This window comes from Glycine max, chromosome 16 (genome assembly GCF_000004515.6).
Source record: "Glycine max cultivar Williams 82 chromosome 16, Glycine_max_v4.0, whole genome shotgun sequence".
In the NCBI taxonomy this organism is placed as follows: Eukaryota; Viridiplantae; Streptophyta; class Magnoliopsida; order Fabales; family Fabaceae; genus Glycine; species Glycine max.
The window spans coordinates 1,138,022-1,155,031 of record NC_038252.2 but is presented as its reverse complement, the minus strand read 5'-3'; the positions used below and the strand labels follow the sequence as shown (position 1 = coordinate 1,155,031).

The following is a 17,010-nucleotide window of genomic DNA, read 5'->3' as shown; positions in this document are numbered from 1 at the left end:
GTTTGTTTGTGTTTCCATCAACATGACGCACTGCATTAGAAGTCATAATCTTTAACTTCTCCGTTATCCATACAATTGGATGCGATTTTTATTAAATACTTGTGTATTATATGAGTTTCTAAACACATTAAATTGAGGTGATGATTTTGAATTGGTCCTTAATTAATACAATCTTAAACTAACTCTATTACAATTGAGATGAGTCATCACCTAAAATCATCTCAAACCAATCCAAGTTCAGTCACTCCTCTATCATTGATTTGCATATAAAAGAAAAAAAAAATAGTTTAGAAAAATATTTTAATTACCATTGAGTATATAGATCCATTAAAATAGAATTATTATAACTTAACTTGTATTTCAGGTTTCAGTTATGGGCACTAATAACTATATTGAATACTTAAAGTTAAAGGGAAATTCAGGACTATGTCTAAATGCTGTAAGACTTTAGGTGAGTATATTTAAAGACTAATTTAGTAGTTTGTCAAATTTTTTTTTACCGATTACAAAATTGTTAATCAAAGTTATATAATTAAGAATTTCTAAACTTTTGCTATCAATAATATATAAAAAAAAAAAAAACATTCTATTTATCTTTCAACAATAACAATAATTACAAGTATTATCAATAACACTTTAAAATACAATGTATATATTTGATAAAATATTTATTTTTGAAATAATTAATATTTTTAGCAAAATATGAATTTCTTTTCTCTATACTTCTTGCCGTATCTCTATTTTTAAAAATAAATCTACATCTTTAATATTATATTCTCTCCATCTTTAATTATAAAACTCTTTCAACTAATTTGGATCCCTTACAAAAACTAATTAATTTAGTTAATCACAAAAAATTTATGATTTATTTGTATTATCATTTTAAAATTAACCTTTTTTTAATCTCTTTATCAATTAAGTTATTTCTACCTAATGTTTGGAAAGAGAATAAATATGAAAGGATATGTAGAGGAAAAAATTAATGTATCTTAAAATTAGAAAATAATCTTATATAAAAAGATAAATAAATTTTTAAAAATAATCTTATAATTTGAGATAGAGGAAATCAAACTTAAAATTTTTTTCAAGATTCATGTAATATTTTTCTCAATACATATTTTTTAAAGTTTTCAGGAAATCTTTATCACCCATAATAATTTTGTTAAATATAATTTATGTCTTATTATTTTTTAATTTTTAGTTCCCTTTATCAATTTTAAACTTGACTATATATATACTTTTAATAAATTTAGCTCGTTAGCAATTAAATAATTTTAAAAAAATATTTATCACATGATTAATAAATAAACATATATTCATCAAAGTTTATAAAATACACACAATCAATATTTAAAATTAATTACAAGAACTAATTATGAATTTTTAAAAAGTGAAAAATAAAATATCTTAATTAAAAAAATAAAAATAAAATCACTAACGTTTTAGAATTGAGAGATTAAATAAGAAGATTAAAATCATAAATTTATAAAAAATAAAAAGAAAAAATTACATTTAAATTAACTTGAGCAAGGTTATTTCTTATGAAAAGTGGATAATTATCTCGTGTTATTAAGTTTTGCGGAATGAATCTGTGATTAAATTGTATTTTTGGAACACTAAGTTCAGATTAAGAAAGAGAAATTAGAGATATTGAAGAAAGTAAATGAGAAGTTTAGTTCCACTGATCCTCATCTCCCTGGGCGTCTTCATCTTCTACACCTTCCACCACTCCTCTCTCCCTTCCTCAATCCTCCACTTTTCCCAACCCTATTCCTTTCACTTTCCTCATCAAGCTCCTCGCCTTCAACCGCCTCGCCTCGCTCTCCCGCTGCCTCCGCTCCCTCGCCGCCGCCGACTACCTCGCCGACCGCGTCCACCTCCATCTCCACATTGACCATTTCGCCCCCGACAACGCTTCCCACGTCGACCCCAAGCTCCTCCAAGCGCATCGAATTCTGGAGTTCGTCGATGGCTTCGATTGGAAGTTTGGGGATAAGGTTGTGCATTACAGAACGGCCAATGTGGGCCTGCAGGCCTAGTGGCTGGAGGCCTGGTGGCCCAATTCCGATCACGAGTTCGCTTTCGTCGTGGAGGATGACTTGGAGGTTTCGCCGCTTTACTATGAGTTCGTCAAGGCGTTGATTATGAATTTCTATTACAATGCCTCCAATCATAGCCCTTCCATCTTTGGAGTTTCGCTTCAACGTGCAAGGTTTGTTCCAGGTACCGTTTTCTCTTGTTTGTTTATCTATTGCTTTATTAGATGGATCTGGTTGCTTCGTGGATTGACATGATGTGTTGTTTCTTGTTTGCTGCTTGTAGTATTTCTAAGGGGATATAATAGAAATGGGCTTCGAAGATGCTTTAATTAGATGTAGCCTGTAATGTGTATGCTTAGCTGATTGCTCACTGTTTTACTCACATTTGAAAAATGAATTACTTCGGTGGATTTGTCCAACAGTTTATATTCTGCTTATGATACTTGTTGGAGATCTTACATCCATGCGCTATATGGCTAAAACGGTGTATATAAGTAAAGGGCAACCCATACTTCATGAGTTAGCTTTTGGGATTGAGTTAGCCCAATCCCAAATTCTTAGAATACTCGGGGTAGGAAGGTGTAAATCCTGCAGTTTTGCAAGTATTGGATCCTTGGATTGTACTGCCAGTTAGATCTGATCTCTTTTCTCTGTTACGATGTTAATGTGAACACAAGGGATTAGAAGTTCGGAGCAGAGAACATAGCTGGCAATGGAAACTGAGCTTTGGGATGGAGATAGGAGACTGGATCAGTTGGGTGTGTCCCTCATGAGTTGACAATCAGGAGAGAGTAGAAATCATGTTAAGAAAAGACCCATGAGGTACATTTTTTCTTCCATGTTGCAGAACCCAACCAACAAGGAACTCAAAAATACCTGCCAGTCCCAAGAGTTTACAATTAATCTCGGTGACCCTACTCCTATCTTTTAGGTGTGAAGGGCATCAGAAATGGCTTGAAGCTCATTATAATTGTAATCATGATTTTGACAACAATGGATACAAGGCTGTGTTAAGGAGCAATGAAAGTGCCACCAAGCTGAACCTTCTTTTATGTGTTATTATGATTTGAAAATGGATATGACAAATTAGAGATCTGTACAACTTCTTTGCTAAACAACTTGGTGTGACTTTTGTCTATTATTATGGATTATATGGTTGCCTTAGTAGTTGCACTCTGCTTATTCAATACATCTGTACAGTTTATTGATAATATTACTGGTTTCTGGCTGCAGGTAAACATGGAAACAAATTACAGTTGGATGACAAGACAAGGCTTTTCTTATACCAGTTAGTTGGTACATGGGGTTAAATTCTCTTTCCTAAGCCGTGGAAAGAGTTCAGGCTGTGGTATGATGAGAACAAGGCAAAGGGCAATCGTCCATTTCTTGAGGGAATGGTAATAAAATGCTTTTAAAGAAAAAAATGCCTCTTTTTCTTTACTCTCATATAATTCTCATTTTTGTTCTTTAATATATGTCAGCAGTTCAGTTTGTTCCTAATTTTGATTCGGAAAATTTGTCCAGGTGACTACAGGATGGTATAAGAAAATGGGAGAGAGAATTTGGGCACCTTGGTTCATAAAGTTTATTCAATCCCGTGGTTATTTCAATATCTACACAAATCTTCTGCATGAGAGAGCACTAAGCGTTTCTCACAGGGATGCTGGAGTAAACTACGGGAAAACTGCTGGACCTGATTCTAAATTACTAGAGGAAAAGTCTCTGGACTTCAATATTTTGGAAATGCAACCTTTGAGTTGTTTAAAATGGTTTGATTTTTGTTTCAGAGAAGTACATCCTGGAAAGGTTGTCACTAACCTGGAAGAACTTGGATCGTTGCTTCACTCTCTGCAGAAACAGAGTAGTGTCTTCTTAGTAAATCTTTTTGGGGTATCGGATGCTATAGCAAGAAACTTACTATGCCACTTTAAGAGGCTAGATATCAGGAATTATATACTTATGGGCCCTCCATCTGGCTCCTTATTTGATCTGGCAAGGAGGGGACATCCTGTAATTAACGTTGACCAATTTATAAGTAGTGTTGGATTGTCTAAATTCACTTCGCATGGTTCGAGTTTTGAGACCATCAAGGGCATTTTGACAAAGGCTTATGTAGTTAAGAAGTGTATCGAGAATAGGTATAACATGTGGGTTATGGATGGGAGCATGCTTCTCACTTCAGACCTCTTGTCTGAGTCTGAACCTCCCAATGATGACTTCTTTGTTGCAAACAACTTGGAAGTCTTTTATGCTAAAAGCTCAACTTTTAATCAGAAAATCTGGGTTGATGGCTTTGTGTCCAGGGTTGTAGCCATGGCAAGAAAAGATTCTGCAACCCATAGTAGCTTAAGCTTTGTGTATGTTGTAACAAAACTATTGGAACAGAATGGTGCGAGGATTAGAAGAGTTGATGAGACTTCTTTTGCCGCAAAGATTGGCTCTGGTAGTGAAACTTCTCTTCGGGATAAGAAGTTGGTATATTGGTCAAGTGAGATGGAGCTGAATTCAATTCAGAAATGGCTCGAAGAGTTCAATTTGTGGAGCATAGACAGTGTTTTGTCTTGCACCGCGGTGGTTTGCCACAAATCATAGCCTTTTATGGCATCTATAATATTTTTACATCTTATTTTTTACTTTGCTATTACTAATTTTGACTTTTTAATTGCCCATTTAGCTTACATATTCTTTTTACCCATTTTGTATTATCAGTTATAACTAAAATTAAGTTGTTAATGCGAGGCTTAAGATGGGAAATTAATTTTTCAGTCAAATTATTTTGTTGTGGCAATTGAATTAGTTGTTTTCTCACAAATGCTAAGGATGAAGAAACAAAAGGAATTTTTAATAAAACTAGAGTATTTATTATAATTAAAATAAAAATATTTAATGGAACTATTGAATATTATTTCATAATTAACATTTTTACACATGAGTTTGTGGGAGAAAAGACCTGAATTCGATCATGCAAAATTAATATTTTTACGACATTAGGAAATATGACCGCTGTTCTTGTAATCTTGACTTCCTAGACATCCAAATTGACATAATGTGCCTTGTAACAATCACTTTAAACTTTTTTTAAAAAAATGACTTAAATATATTTTTGTTTTCCTTTGATATATTTTCTTAATCTTTTGAATTCAAATATAAATTTTAGTCCATCAAATTGATAAAATATTTTTTTGTCCCCTCAACTGATTTTTTTTATAGCTTTTTTTAGCTTGCACATTATATCCCCTTTATTTTTTTTGTTCACATACTAACTTTTTTAATTATTTGAAAAATATTACATTGATTCTCTTTATATATTATACTAATTTCTTAATTAATTTAAAAACTTTATATTATATACTCCTATAATTAGTGAACAATTTGAAAAAACTTCAAGTTCAAAGAGAATCAATGTAATATTTTGGACAACAGTTTATAATTTTTATTTTCATTAGATTTTGGCTTGTGGAGACATTGGGAAATTGAAAGAGAAGTTTTTTTTTCATCATAGGTTAGAAAACTTATTTTTTCATGTTTGATATACATTTTAAAAAAATATTTTTTTTAAAAATAAGATTTTTAAAAAATATTGTTTTTTAAAAATATTTTTTAATCAGTTTTTCAACAAAAAAAATCATAAGAGGTGAGAATCTTATTTTTCAAAATTTAGTTTTTTTTTACTATAATAAAAAACATCATATTACTATTTATTAAATTACATATGATAAATAATCAAAATAAGTTATAATAATATACGTAAGTTTATTTCCTAAGAAATTTATCTAAACATTCTAATAATCAATCAAACAAATTTTATTCAATCAAATAAATTTTATTCATCGCAAGTAATAATTCTCAAACATCAAAATTTTCTCCTCTACCGAACACTTTCTATATTTAAAATTTGTATATAATTATTTCCTTTAAGTATTTTTATTTTTTAAAGTGAAAAAAAATCACCCCATTCCAAAATTTGTATATAATTATTTCCTTTAAGTATTTCCTTTATTTTTATTTTTTTATAATTTGTATGTAATTATTTCATTTATTGGTATTCAGATTAAGAATACTAATAAATGAGTTACTTACTAAAATAATTTTACGAAAATATTTTTACTTTCTATAAATGCATTGTTTGTCCCTTAAAATACATTATTTGCAACCATTGCTTAATTAACATGATGGTGGAAAAATTACTAGACACAACATATTAGATTGATCTAATTTATTTAGACTAAATTTAAAATAAATTTTTAACATTTCATCAAAAAACTGAAAACATCAATCAATATGATTTTTTTTTGGAAATAGTTGATAAGCATAATTTTTAATATTTTTTAAAAAATATATTTAATATTAATAATTTAGGGACCCAAAAAGTAAAAGTAAAAAGTAAAAAAGATTATCATAGGCAATAGATTGGAAGTGAGATAGGTGATTTACATTTAGCACAGTCCAGAGGAGTATAAAAGGTGGGGGAGAGGAAAGGCGAGACGAGGGATTGAATGGAGAACCAGAAGACATCGGCGTACTACAACGACCATTGATGTTCCTGTGAACCTTGTTATAGACTCTGCGCGCGGTGGTGTATACTATGGATGAGGTTGACATGGTGATGGAGTTGTTGAAAGTGGTGGCATAATCAACATGATGGGGACTTACCAAATTGCATTGGTTGCTAAGAGTATGGACAAGCCTCTTTATGTGGCTGCTGAAAGCTACAAGGTATGCTTGCTACTCACAGAAATGAATGTGGTGTGTGAAGTTGTTGCTTGAGAATTCTTGCATCTTTCTGCATAATTGTTATGTTAATAAGTGAGAATGTGATTAGAATATACTGTTTTAAAATAAGTCAAGGTAAGTCAAGTCTTGTCTATGCTTGAGTTGGCCTGTTTTATAATATTAAGTATTTAAGTCTATCTTGTTAACTTGTTTAAAGATCGATTTTATATTAAGACTTTAATATTTAGGCCGATGGATTTATCTTTAAATGGGCCAATAAACTTACAAGTTAATGGACTCATCACTGAAAATATCAATAAATTAAGCTAATGAGCCTATAACACTAGAAACAATTAGTAAAATCCATTATCAATATCTTCCCAAAAAAAACTGTCACGAAAAAAACTATATCATCCAAAAAGTTGATTTCGAAGGATCGGTCACAAACCCTTTATTCCTTCCAGCGTCTTCAAACAAATTAATGTATGTTTTGATGAGCATTTCAGCTCTCTAAGCGCATTTACTGTATATAAATGTTGTCTTGTAAGGAGAAAAATTACATTACATTATATGAAACAAAAATGAACCGTTTTTTTTAGACAAAAAATGAAGTTTGCTATTAAATGCATAATATTTGGCTAGAAGTTAAAGAAATGGATTATGAGAATTTGTTCTTCTGAATAGGTCCTTGCAGCTAGATTTGCATCGTTGAGAATCTATTCAATCAAAATTAGGTATGGTCACAATATAATGAATATATATATATATATAAGAAAAGTGATTCGAGCAACGAATTATTTAAGACATATTGTCCTTATCAGTTCGCAAGAATCTATTCTCCAAAGGGTATGGAGGAACAAACTTACATGATTTTCCAACCTTAGTAGGATCGTGGGGTTCACTCAACATGCGAACAATGTTACAGGTGGAGGCACCTGTGGAAAGAAAAATTCCAAACTTTAGCAAATACCGTTTGTTTTCTAGAGAAAAGGTTAAAACTCTGAATCCGGCTCTTCTTGGGGAGGGAAGAGCCAAAGGTTCTGATTCTGATTCTGAAGAATTCTAATGGATGATTCTTAATGTTTGCTTCTCCAGAATTTCATTTTCAGACAAAATGATAATGACAACCACAATGTCAATATCATTTTCAATTTCGATTCAATGGATGGTGCAACTATTACATTCGTATGCCGCCAAATCAACATATTTAATTTGCATTATCTATATACTGAATTTAAGGTTCATTGTGTTAATATAATATTGATCTTTCAAATTAATTATTTATAACACTAATGTTAAAAATGCATTAAAATAGTGTTTTTTCCAATTATTAAGATAACATGTTATTGTAAATAGATGGAGAAAATACTGTTTGAGTGCCATTTATTTTTATATGTAGGAATTCAACACAATATTAAGGACTTATAACACTTATACCTTATTTAATCAATTTAACTAGAAGAAAGACACTATCTAATGTTTTTCCTGTTTAAGAAAGTGTTTCTAATTATATTTACTATGTATTTATTCTTATATTTAACCTGTGTTCTTAAAAAAAAGTACGTAGAAGAGCATGTAGAAGTTCGAATATTTCTTTAAGAATGTGACCAAATTATACTCTCTATGTACCAATTAAAAAAATATTTATATTGTTTGTATAAATTTTCCTGATTCTTTTTATTTTTTACGGATTTTTTTTAAATTTTCTTCTCTCGTTTTTATATATTTCTTTCGAGCATTGTTTGTATTTTGTAAGACAACAACGTACTTTCAAAGTGGTTTTTAAGTATAAATATATTGTTAAGATATATTACACTTTAACAAAATGAGTTTTTTGTATTGAAAATTTGTTGGTATATATACAGTAAAAAAAATTGCTGAAAAAATTAGTATAAATTTAGTTATAAATAATTTTCATGACATGTAAAACAAACATTCAACATTTTAATATATTAATAATGTAATTTAAATTTTAGAATGTATAATCATAAACATTTTGTATGAAACTTAATGCATACGTATACATTTATCAGATAAACTTTAACTTTTATATTACTAATGTATATAATATTTATCATCCACGTCTGACTGACTGGCTCCCTTATCATAATACGTATATAAATTATACGAATATATGGATATATAGTACGTATATATACATGCATATTATCCAATATTGTTAATGGATAAACATACTACATATACATTAGTAATTTATAAAAATTGCCCCCTTAATTATCATTCAAGTCTGTCCCTATGATCTTCATGGACATGTTGATCATATGAATGAAGAAAATCATAACGGGAAGTGAGATCAACAACGTAAACTATGAACAAACGTACTGAACGTATATTTATTATATAACTGAAGAACAAGTAAAGAAAACACACATGTTAATGTCATAAATATATCTTTATTTAAGCATAGGTTTTCCATATATATATTATTGTGTTCCTTTCAAACTTTCGATCAAATTTGTTTCACAAAGATCCTACTTAAGTTGATTGGAAGAATTTGTGTGTCTGGTTGGCAGAAACTTCTCCCTCAGTTCAGCAGCATCAACCTGTCCAAAGTGATTCTCAGGAATCCAATTTCCACTCTTAGGATCTCTCATCCAAAACTTTTCCTCTTTAATATTAATGACATTATCGGATGCTGACTTTGACTTCATCGTTGTGCCTTCTATTTGCTTCCTTAAACTTTCCGCTACAACAACATAACATCTCTTCCTGCACCTTCATAATTATCAATATAGATCATGTATAATTCAATAGCATAAAACAATAATGAATGAGAATAAAGTAGAGAACTTAGTTACATTATTCTACACTTAAATTTGACATAACTTCGTCTCAATAAAATCCTTATGTTAATTGAAGATCGAATATATAGCAGTATAGCACCAACAATACTTATTATGATATTAATTGTATTTAAGTTTTGCTGCAAAGAGAATTATTCATGCAAAGCAAAAGAATAAAGAAGATTAGAGAGCTATAGACTGACCTGAGAAGAAAAGAAGGACAGACAAGAATGTTGGCCATGATGCTTAGAGTTAGAAAGATGAGTGTAAGGGTGTTTTCTCAGGGATGCTCGGGTTTGTTTGGGAGAAAGGGTCTTATATAAGAGAAATAACTTCTTTTTTCAATCAACCAATAATTCAAAAAATTAAAGTAGTTTTTTTTACAGAAAAAAATAAAAGTAGTTATTCGTAAAGAATGTGAGAATACAGGCCATATTAATAGAATCTGATAATGCTTTAATTTGATGACTTTGGTCTCGTTTTTTAATTACTTTTAATTCAATATCTGTAGGAAAATATTCTTTATTTTATTAAAAAAATACAACTATCATCAAATATACCAATCAACTACGTACTACGAAAATGTTTTAGTTTAACAGGTGCATATAATTGATTCCGGATATAAAATAATCTTTTCAGAAGCATACTTATATTTGTATTTCAAAACTTTTTTTTTACCTGAAAATGTTAATAAATAAATTCTTCTAAATATTTCAAATGTTTTTTTTTTAACTAACAATACTTACCGCGCGCGGTATTATATAATTTGTATTTTTTTGGTAACCATTATATAATTAGTATAATTCCTCATATAACCGCGTTGTATTAAATATAACGACATAATTAGATTCTCTTCCAATTGCAGGGAAAAGGAGAATTAACTCTAAAAAAAGTATATATTTATTTTACAGTGTAGTTCGGATCAATACCTATTAGCGTGTAATCATTATTAAATATTAACTAATTTTGAAGAATCAATTTTATCTATATATTATAAAAAAATCAATTTTATATCTCACATTATATTATATATTAATGTTGTTATTTTAACTTTAACTTGAATGATAAAATTATCTTAGATGACACTCACTTGAAATTATCATATCACATGATCAAGTTACTTACGTCATTAATATGCATCAAATTGACAAAAATGACTCAAATGATGCAATTTTAATGATTGAAAAATCTAATTAAATCATTTTAAAATTTGAGGACTAAGTTGATTTATCTTAAGTAATTTAGAACCAAATTGATAATTTAGAAGAAAAAAAAGGTTATGTATTGTAGACTATTCAAAATGTTTTGGCTTTTTCGCTATCCCTATTTATCCACAAGCCAAATTGTACTAAGCATAATTTAGCTACTTGATTGGTTGTTTCCATTGCATATTTATTTATTTGTTTATACGTACGTGCGTCTATTTCAAAAAAATGAAACTCTGCATCTGCCTATTGTCAATACTATTTTGTTGGGCGGATGAATTATAAGATTGATTAGGTGTAAGATTGATTAGGTAGTAAAAAGAGAAGGGATAAAAAAATATAATAGATTCAATTTCTGCATGTAAAAAATAATTAATATTTATCGAAAAAAATCTATTTCACTAAGCTTGAATTCTTTTTTTCTGTTAGATAATTCATTGAGGTATGTCATTGTAATGTATTCAATTAGGGTTTCTTTCATTTAAAACCATGTGTCCAGCAGTGAGACTCATACAAATTGTGGATATATTGTCATATCTGATAAAAGAAAATTAAGCTTGTCTTGCGAGTAGCGATGTTGTCGTTTTATATCAAACATGTTATATTTATACTTAATTAAAAGGGTTTTAAACAATATAAATGTTTTCTAGCTATTTGTTAATTAATCATCTTGTACTACAGTTTTTCTACGGGACACTAATGACAAGAAAAGAGGATGAGTGTTTTTGCATTTCTGGTCATATTAAGTTCTGGTGGCATAAATTGTATATGCTTGATTAAATGACAGAATATGTTTTTGATTTCCAAATCCAATTAATAATGATAATAGTAATATTTTTGTTGTTGTTCAATGATAGCAATAAAATTGAAAATTAGAACTTTGGGTAAACTGTTTGAATTCCCCTTCACTAGGTCAATTCTATTTATAAAGAAGTTGCAGCTTTTTAACTCGTGGGAATCGTATGAAACTGAAAATGAATTTTACAATTGTGTCATAATTCTTAAAAATATGGAGAATTGTTGCTAATATAAGAATTGTCAAGCCAAAATTGCTCTAATAGTAAACTAAGAATCTCACTGAAAAGGTTCTTAAAGATTTAAGTCAAGGATGGAATAATCAAAGCAATGGCAAGGATGCCCCTTAAGCATACCAAAATGGTATAGTATAATTGTTAAAAATCATGGTTAAGCATCATGTTCTTAAAGCATGTGGCGAATATCATATACCATATCCGTTATCGTATGAGAGAACATCTTATAATAACAATTTAATCATTAAACAAGTTTCAGTATAAACACGAACGACAATAATGAACTGAACTGAACCCTCATTTCCTAAGGGAAACTCTCGCGTTCAGAGCTGTTACTGAAACCTTCTTAGTCGACTTCATTATCCTAACCACTAACGCCATCTCTTACGGTCTAATTTAGTTAATTAATTAACATTATATTATTTTTAATTCTCATAGATAAAAGAAAACCATTAATGTTAAATTGAAGGGCAAGTACCACTTTATTAAATCATCATCTTCGTCACATTTTTTTATTGTTTATGTGCTCGGCTCATAAACCAAAATTCATATGTTCCTCTTTTCGTATTATATTAGCATTTAGCACTCATCATAACAGAAGCAATTAGTTATAGAAAATCTAGCAAAAATATATGATCTCACTCGAAAGTTGCAAGTTTGAAACGCAAAATTGTAGACACTTTAATACAATGAACCTATAACCCTTTTGTTGCTCATGTCCCTTTAAAATTGGTGCTGATAATAAAAAGTTCAAATGATTCTAATAATTTACATAAATGGAGAATCTGGCTTTGGCAACATGTAAACATGACAAGTACTAAGACTGCAAATTGTTATTGTGAGACTGAATGAATATAACAATTCTACACAGATGATAATGATTATCAGAAAAAATAAGTCTAATTATTATTATTATTATTATTATTATTATTATTATTATTATTATTATTATTATTATTATTTTCCAAGAAATGTCTAAATAGACTATATAATGTTACCAGATACAAACTCTAATGTCATTATGAATTTTTAATCTCAACCAAATCACTTCTAAATCCCTCAACACTGGCCTAATTCTAGTGAATTCACCAGAGAACATGAAATTAGATTAACTTGGGACTTCAAAGCTTGAGATTCAAATCAAGCTTCTCTTCCTCTTCTTCGTTCAAAGGCGTTGAAGAAGAACTGACTTGTTGATCAGAATTTTGATCATCACATGAAGGCTTGACATTCAAATCAAGCCCCTCAATGATTGCATTCTGAGGTGTTACTGAAGAATTGCTTGCTTGGTCAAATTTTCTCTCATCACATAAAGGCTTGAGTAGCTTGACATTCAAATCAGCAGGGTTTCTCTCTCTGCAGATTGAAGAATTGCTGCTTTCTTGACCAAATTCCAATGCTAATAAGAGGAAATTTGGCTAAGAAAGTAGTCATTCTTCCACAATACTTCAACAATTCTCTGTATTGATTCTTCAACTAATTAAAGTACATAATTTTTTATGACTATTGGAGATATAAAATTGATTGGATGATTAACAAGGAAAGAAATGAGAGAAAGAATGTGGGTTCAATCCATCTTTTCAACAAAAATTAACAATTTAATAATTAATATTTGTCCATAAAAAAATCAAATGTATTGATTCTTTGTATTTTAAGATCTAATTATTATTGTTTTTTTCTCCTTTTTTTAGAGTGATGTTAAGTACACCCAATATTTTAAGTGAATGGACAAAAATATTTTTCACTCAAGTTGATTCTTATGAGTCATATGGATTAAATTGATCTTGATTCATATGGCTCATACGGATCATGTTGATCCATATGAGTTATACGGATCATATGAATTAAATTGTATTGTCGTTGTTTTAACTTGTTTAGATCGTAGGTTATCTTTGAAAATTCTAACAAAATTAATCTTAACTAGTTGGATGACATATGCAAATGCACAGACGACTAATTAATAAATAAGATATAAATGAATTTATCTTTTGTGTAGAAAAGTTAGAAACTGTTTAATGAAATTTCAATTAATGCATGTGCATTAAAGAATTGTTCCAAATGTTTGAACTTTACCGTGCATGTTGGTATATAGTCATGATCTTTAGAAGAAAAGGATTTTGAGCCATGTACACTGCACACTTGGATATCTATCTTCTCATCTTTTTTAAGTTAACTTTTGTTAAAATTTATAAGTAGATTCGGTATGTAGTTAAGGTAAAATTATATGGAAATTCGATGTCCCATGAGAAGAGAAATTAGGATTATATATTCTCTGTTATAATTAATGGGATTCAAATTTAAATGCAGATGGTCAAAATGAGTCGTTTGATCTATGGAAGAATTTATGTATGCCAAAGGAATTAGGGTTTCTATTTAATATTTTACTTAAAAGTAAAAGAAAAGTCTACCAGCAAATCACTAATCCTAAATATCATTTTCCTTAGGATTCTATTAACATTGTTATCATTCTTCTAATTCTTTAGAATCTTCCTAAATTTTAGAAAAAGTTCTCCAGCCTTCCGAACAAAACTTTAGATACATTTTCAAAATGCTAAAAATAAATCCTCGATCACCTTTCAATTTTATAATAATAAAAGCTTGCCATGTTTTTTTATTTAATTTAGTAACAATAATCTTAATCATTCACTTCGGGGTTTAGTTATACTTAATGTTCCTCATCCCTTCCAATAGTGTGTTTATTGTCAAGGGATCAAACAGATTGAAGACTCAATGTGTGTTGTTATTAATTGAGTTGCACTCATTAAATAAAAACTTAGCTTGAATTTCAGTCCTAATATAACCAATAATAATAAGGTTTAAATATATTTTTAATTAATTTAATTAATATTTTTTTATTTTTTGTTCTTCTATTTTTTTTAATTTTTAATCATTACAAATTATATTTGTTTTGTTTTTAATTTTCAACACATTTTAGATAATATTTTTTATTGTTTAAAATGTTATCTAAAGTATCTTACGGACTAAAAATAAAATAAACATAATTGTAAGAATTAACAATAAAAAAATAATTTTTTAAGCATGAAAAATTAAAAAAAAAACACACACACAAAATTATAGAGATTAAAAATATATTTAAGCCTAATAATTATATAAAGATTTATAAAATTTAAATAAAAAAAACATTTTTAGAGATAAAAGGCAAAGAAAAAACTACAAATAGCTATCCTTTGTCAAGACGTATATATAAAGCACCATCAGGAGGAGCACTCCAATAATAAATTGCTCAAACACCCATTTGGCAAGGAGATCAACTGCCTTATTAGCTCAGCGAGAAATATAAAAATACACAAATATTTTTAAATAAAACGTATCCGAGTTGAAACTTCAGATACTCCATTAAAAAGGATTATTAGTAGTTATGCTTTTTTTTTTCTTTCTATATAAAAGTTGGTATAATGCATGAGCATAGACGTGGATAACTCTAAGCACATAAAAGGTCGTTACTATTATTTGGTACTAAAAAATTATTTTCCCAAGTTGCTGAATTTGTAGCAATTGTCAATAGAACATTCATAGATTATCCCCGTAAGTAGTAATACATTTATCCAATGTTCAAAGAGGAGAAATCAAAATGGAAAAGTAACAGAATTTGCATTAACTTTTACAGATGAATTTGACTGTTTTAACTTTTGAAGACGACTGCTATGAAAAGATTGTGAATACTTCAAATCAATGTAAAGCTATCCTTTTTCCCATCAATTTTCTTTGTAGAAAGCTATGCCAACAAAATTCATGAAAGGAGATTCGCTCCACCGCGAAAGGGTAAAAAAAAGTTCATAAATAATTAAATTTTCACAGGAAGCTTATTTGAAATTAATCTGAATGGAAAAAAAATATCAATAGCTAGCATTTTGTTGCATTTCACCGTTAGTTAATTAAGCAAGCTAAATGTGTAAATTTACCAAAAAAGTTTGATAGACAACTCCTATATCAGTAGGAAAGATCTAATAAGTTGATATATAGCTTGTGGCTAAAATTTTCTAAAGATATGAACAGAGGAAATATAATTTAGAAAGCTTTATTCCCTTCCAAAAATTCTCACATAAGACAATATTAAAAAATATCCATAGCTCTCAACCTCTACTTGAGAATTTAGGTTTATTTTCAACTGGAAAATTTAAACTGTGTGCTCTTATAAATCTGTTGATGCACTAAATTGACATTTTAGGGTATGTAAAAATATGGGATTGAGCTTCCCTAACAACCAAAAAAGTTAGAATATACAAAACTAAGTTGATAGTAATGCGGAAATCCTAAATTTCTAAGTATTTTCAATATGTCTACATATAACCATATTTTATCTGCAATGCAGGAAAATTTTGTCATCCCTTATTTAGTATAAGAGCAAAAAGTTATTAAAGATTCTGTGGATGTTGTAATGTCTACATATTGAAATGAATATGAATTTTCATATTCAATTACAAATACATTATTTAAGCTGTGTTTATATGTTTAAGAATTAAGATTCCTGGGCATCTTGGATTCCCATATCCATTGAATGGTAGGCCCAATAATGAAGAAAATTGATATCTTACATATTAAAATATAGATACACTAAATAGAACTTAAAAGGATTTCACTTTCTTAACCAAAAGGATAGTAAAGGTAAAAAAAGAGGCTACAGCAAAAACAGTCAACTTGGAACACGTGTCATATTCAAATTCTACAGGTTTCTAGTTTCTGCATATAAGAATGCAACTAATCCTAGAGTCATCACTGCTAAGAAAAAACCAAGTACCAACGACATTATGATAGCCTAATAATGACCATCTTGGGGGGCATACATACAGTTCCTAACAAAAAAAAAAAAAAATCCTTAAGGAAGAATTTTTAAATAAAATGGTGAAGCTGGAAAGTGTTGTACAGAACCTTTAACCCTTCTGTTGCTCATGTCCCCTTAAACTTAGTGCTGATAATAGAAAATAGAAAGTTCAAATGATTCTAATAAATTTACATAAAAGGAGAATCTGACTTTGGCAACATGTAAACATGGATGGAGACTTGCCAAGTACTGAGGATTGCTAATTGTTATTGTGGACTGAAGTAAGCAATATAACAATTCTACACAGTTGATAATGATCAGAAAAACAAGTCTTGTTATTATTATGTTCCAAGAAATGACTAAATTGTCCATATTATGCATACCAGATACAAACTCTAATGTCATCATAAACTTCTAATCTCATGCAAGAAAATC

General features: G+C 29.1%; 2 protein-coding genes across 5 annotated transcripts; one reads left to right on the top strand and one right to left on the bottom strand.

Annotated features, from left to right (window-relative positions):
* The first annotated feature begins 1,332 nt into the window (after positions 1 to 1,332).
* Positions 1,333 to 4,786, top strand: LOC100775543 (uncharacterized). 3 transcript variants are annotated; one of them, XM_014768482.3, is made up of 3 exons: positions 1,333 to 2,212; positions 3,273 to 3,436; positions 3,564 to 4,786. In XM_014768482.3, exons 2-3 carry the CDS (start codon positions 3,434 to 3,436, stop codon positions 4,629 to 4,631), a joined length of 1,071 nt encoding a protein of 356 aa, XP_014623968.1. In that variant the 5' UTR covers positions 1,333 to 2,212; positions 3,273 to 3,433; the 3' UTR covers positions 4,632 to 4,786. The 3 variants fall into 3 exon arrangements, with proteins under 3 accessions (XP_014623968.1, XP_014623967.1, XP_040866643.1); XM_014768481.3 differs by having other exon boundaries at positions 1,333 to 2,223; XM_041010709.1 differs by lacking the exon at positions 1,333 to 2,212 and adding an exon at positions 2,249 to 2,861.
* Positions 4,787 to 9,080: 4,294 nt separating this feature from the next.
* LOC100305512 (uncharacterized) lies at positions 9,081 to 9,904 on the bottom strand. 2 transcript variants are annotated; one of them, XM_006598627.4, is made up of 2 exons: positions 9,760 to 9,904; positions 9,081 to 9,482 (listed from the first exon to the last, which is right to left on the bottom strand). In XM_006598627.4, the coding sequence occupies exons 1-2, from the start codon at positions 9,795 to 9,797 to the stop codon at positions 9,245 to 9,247; spliced, it is 276 nt and encodes a 91-aa protein (XP_006598690.1). In that variant the 5' UTR covers positions 9,798 to 9,904; the 3' UTR covers positions 9,081 to 9,244. The 2 variants fall into 2 exon arrangements, with proteins under 2 accessions (XP_006598690.1, NP_001236423.1); NM_001249494.2 differs by having other exon boundaries at positions 9,086 to 9,488; positions 9,760 to 9,844.
* Between the last annotated feature and the right edge of the window lie 7,106 nt (positions 9,905 to 17,010).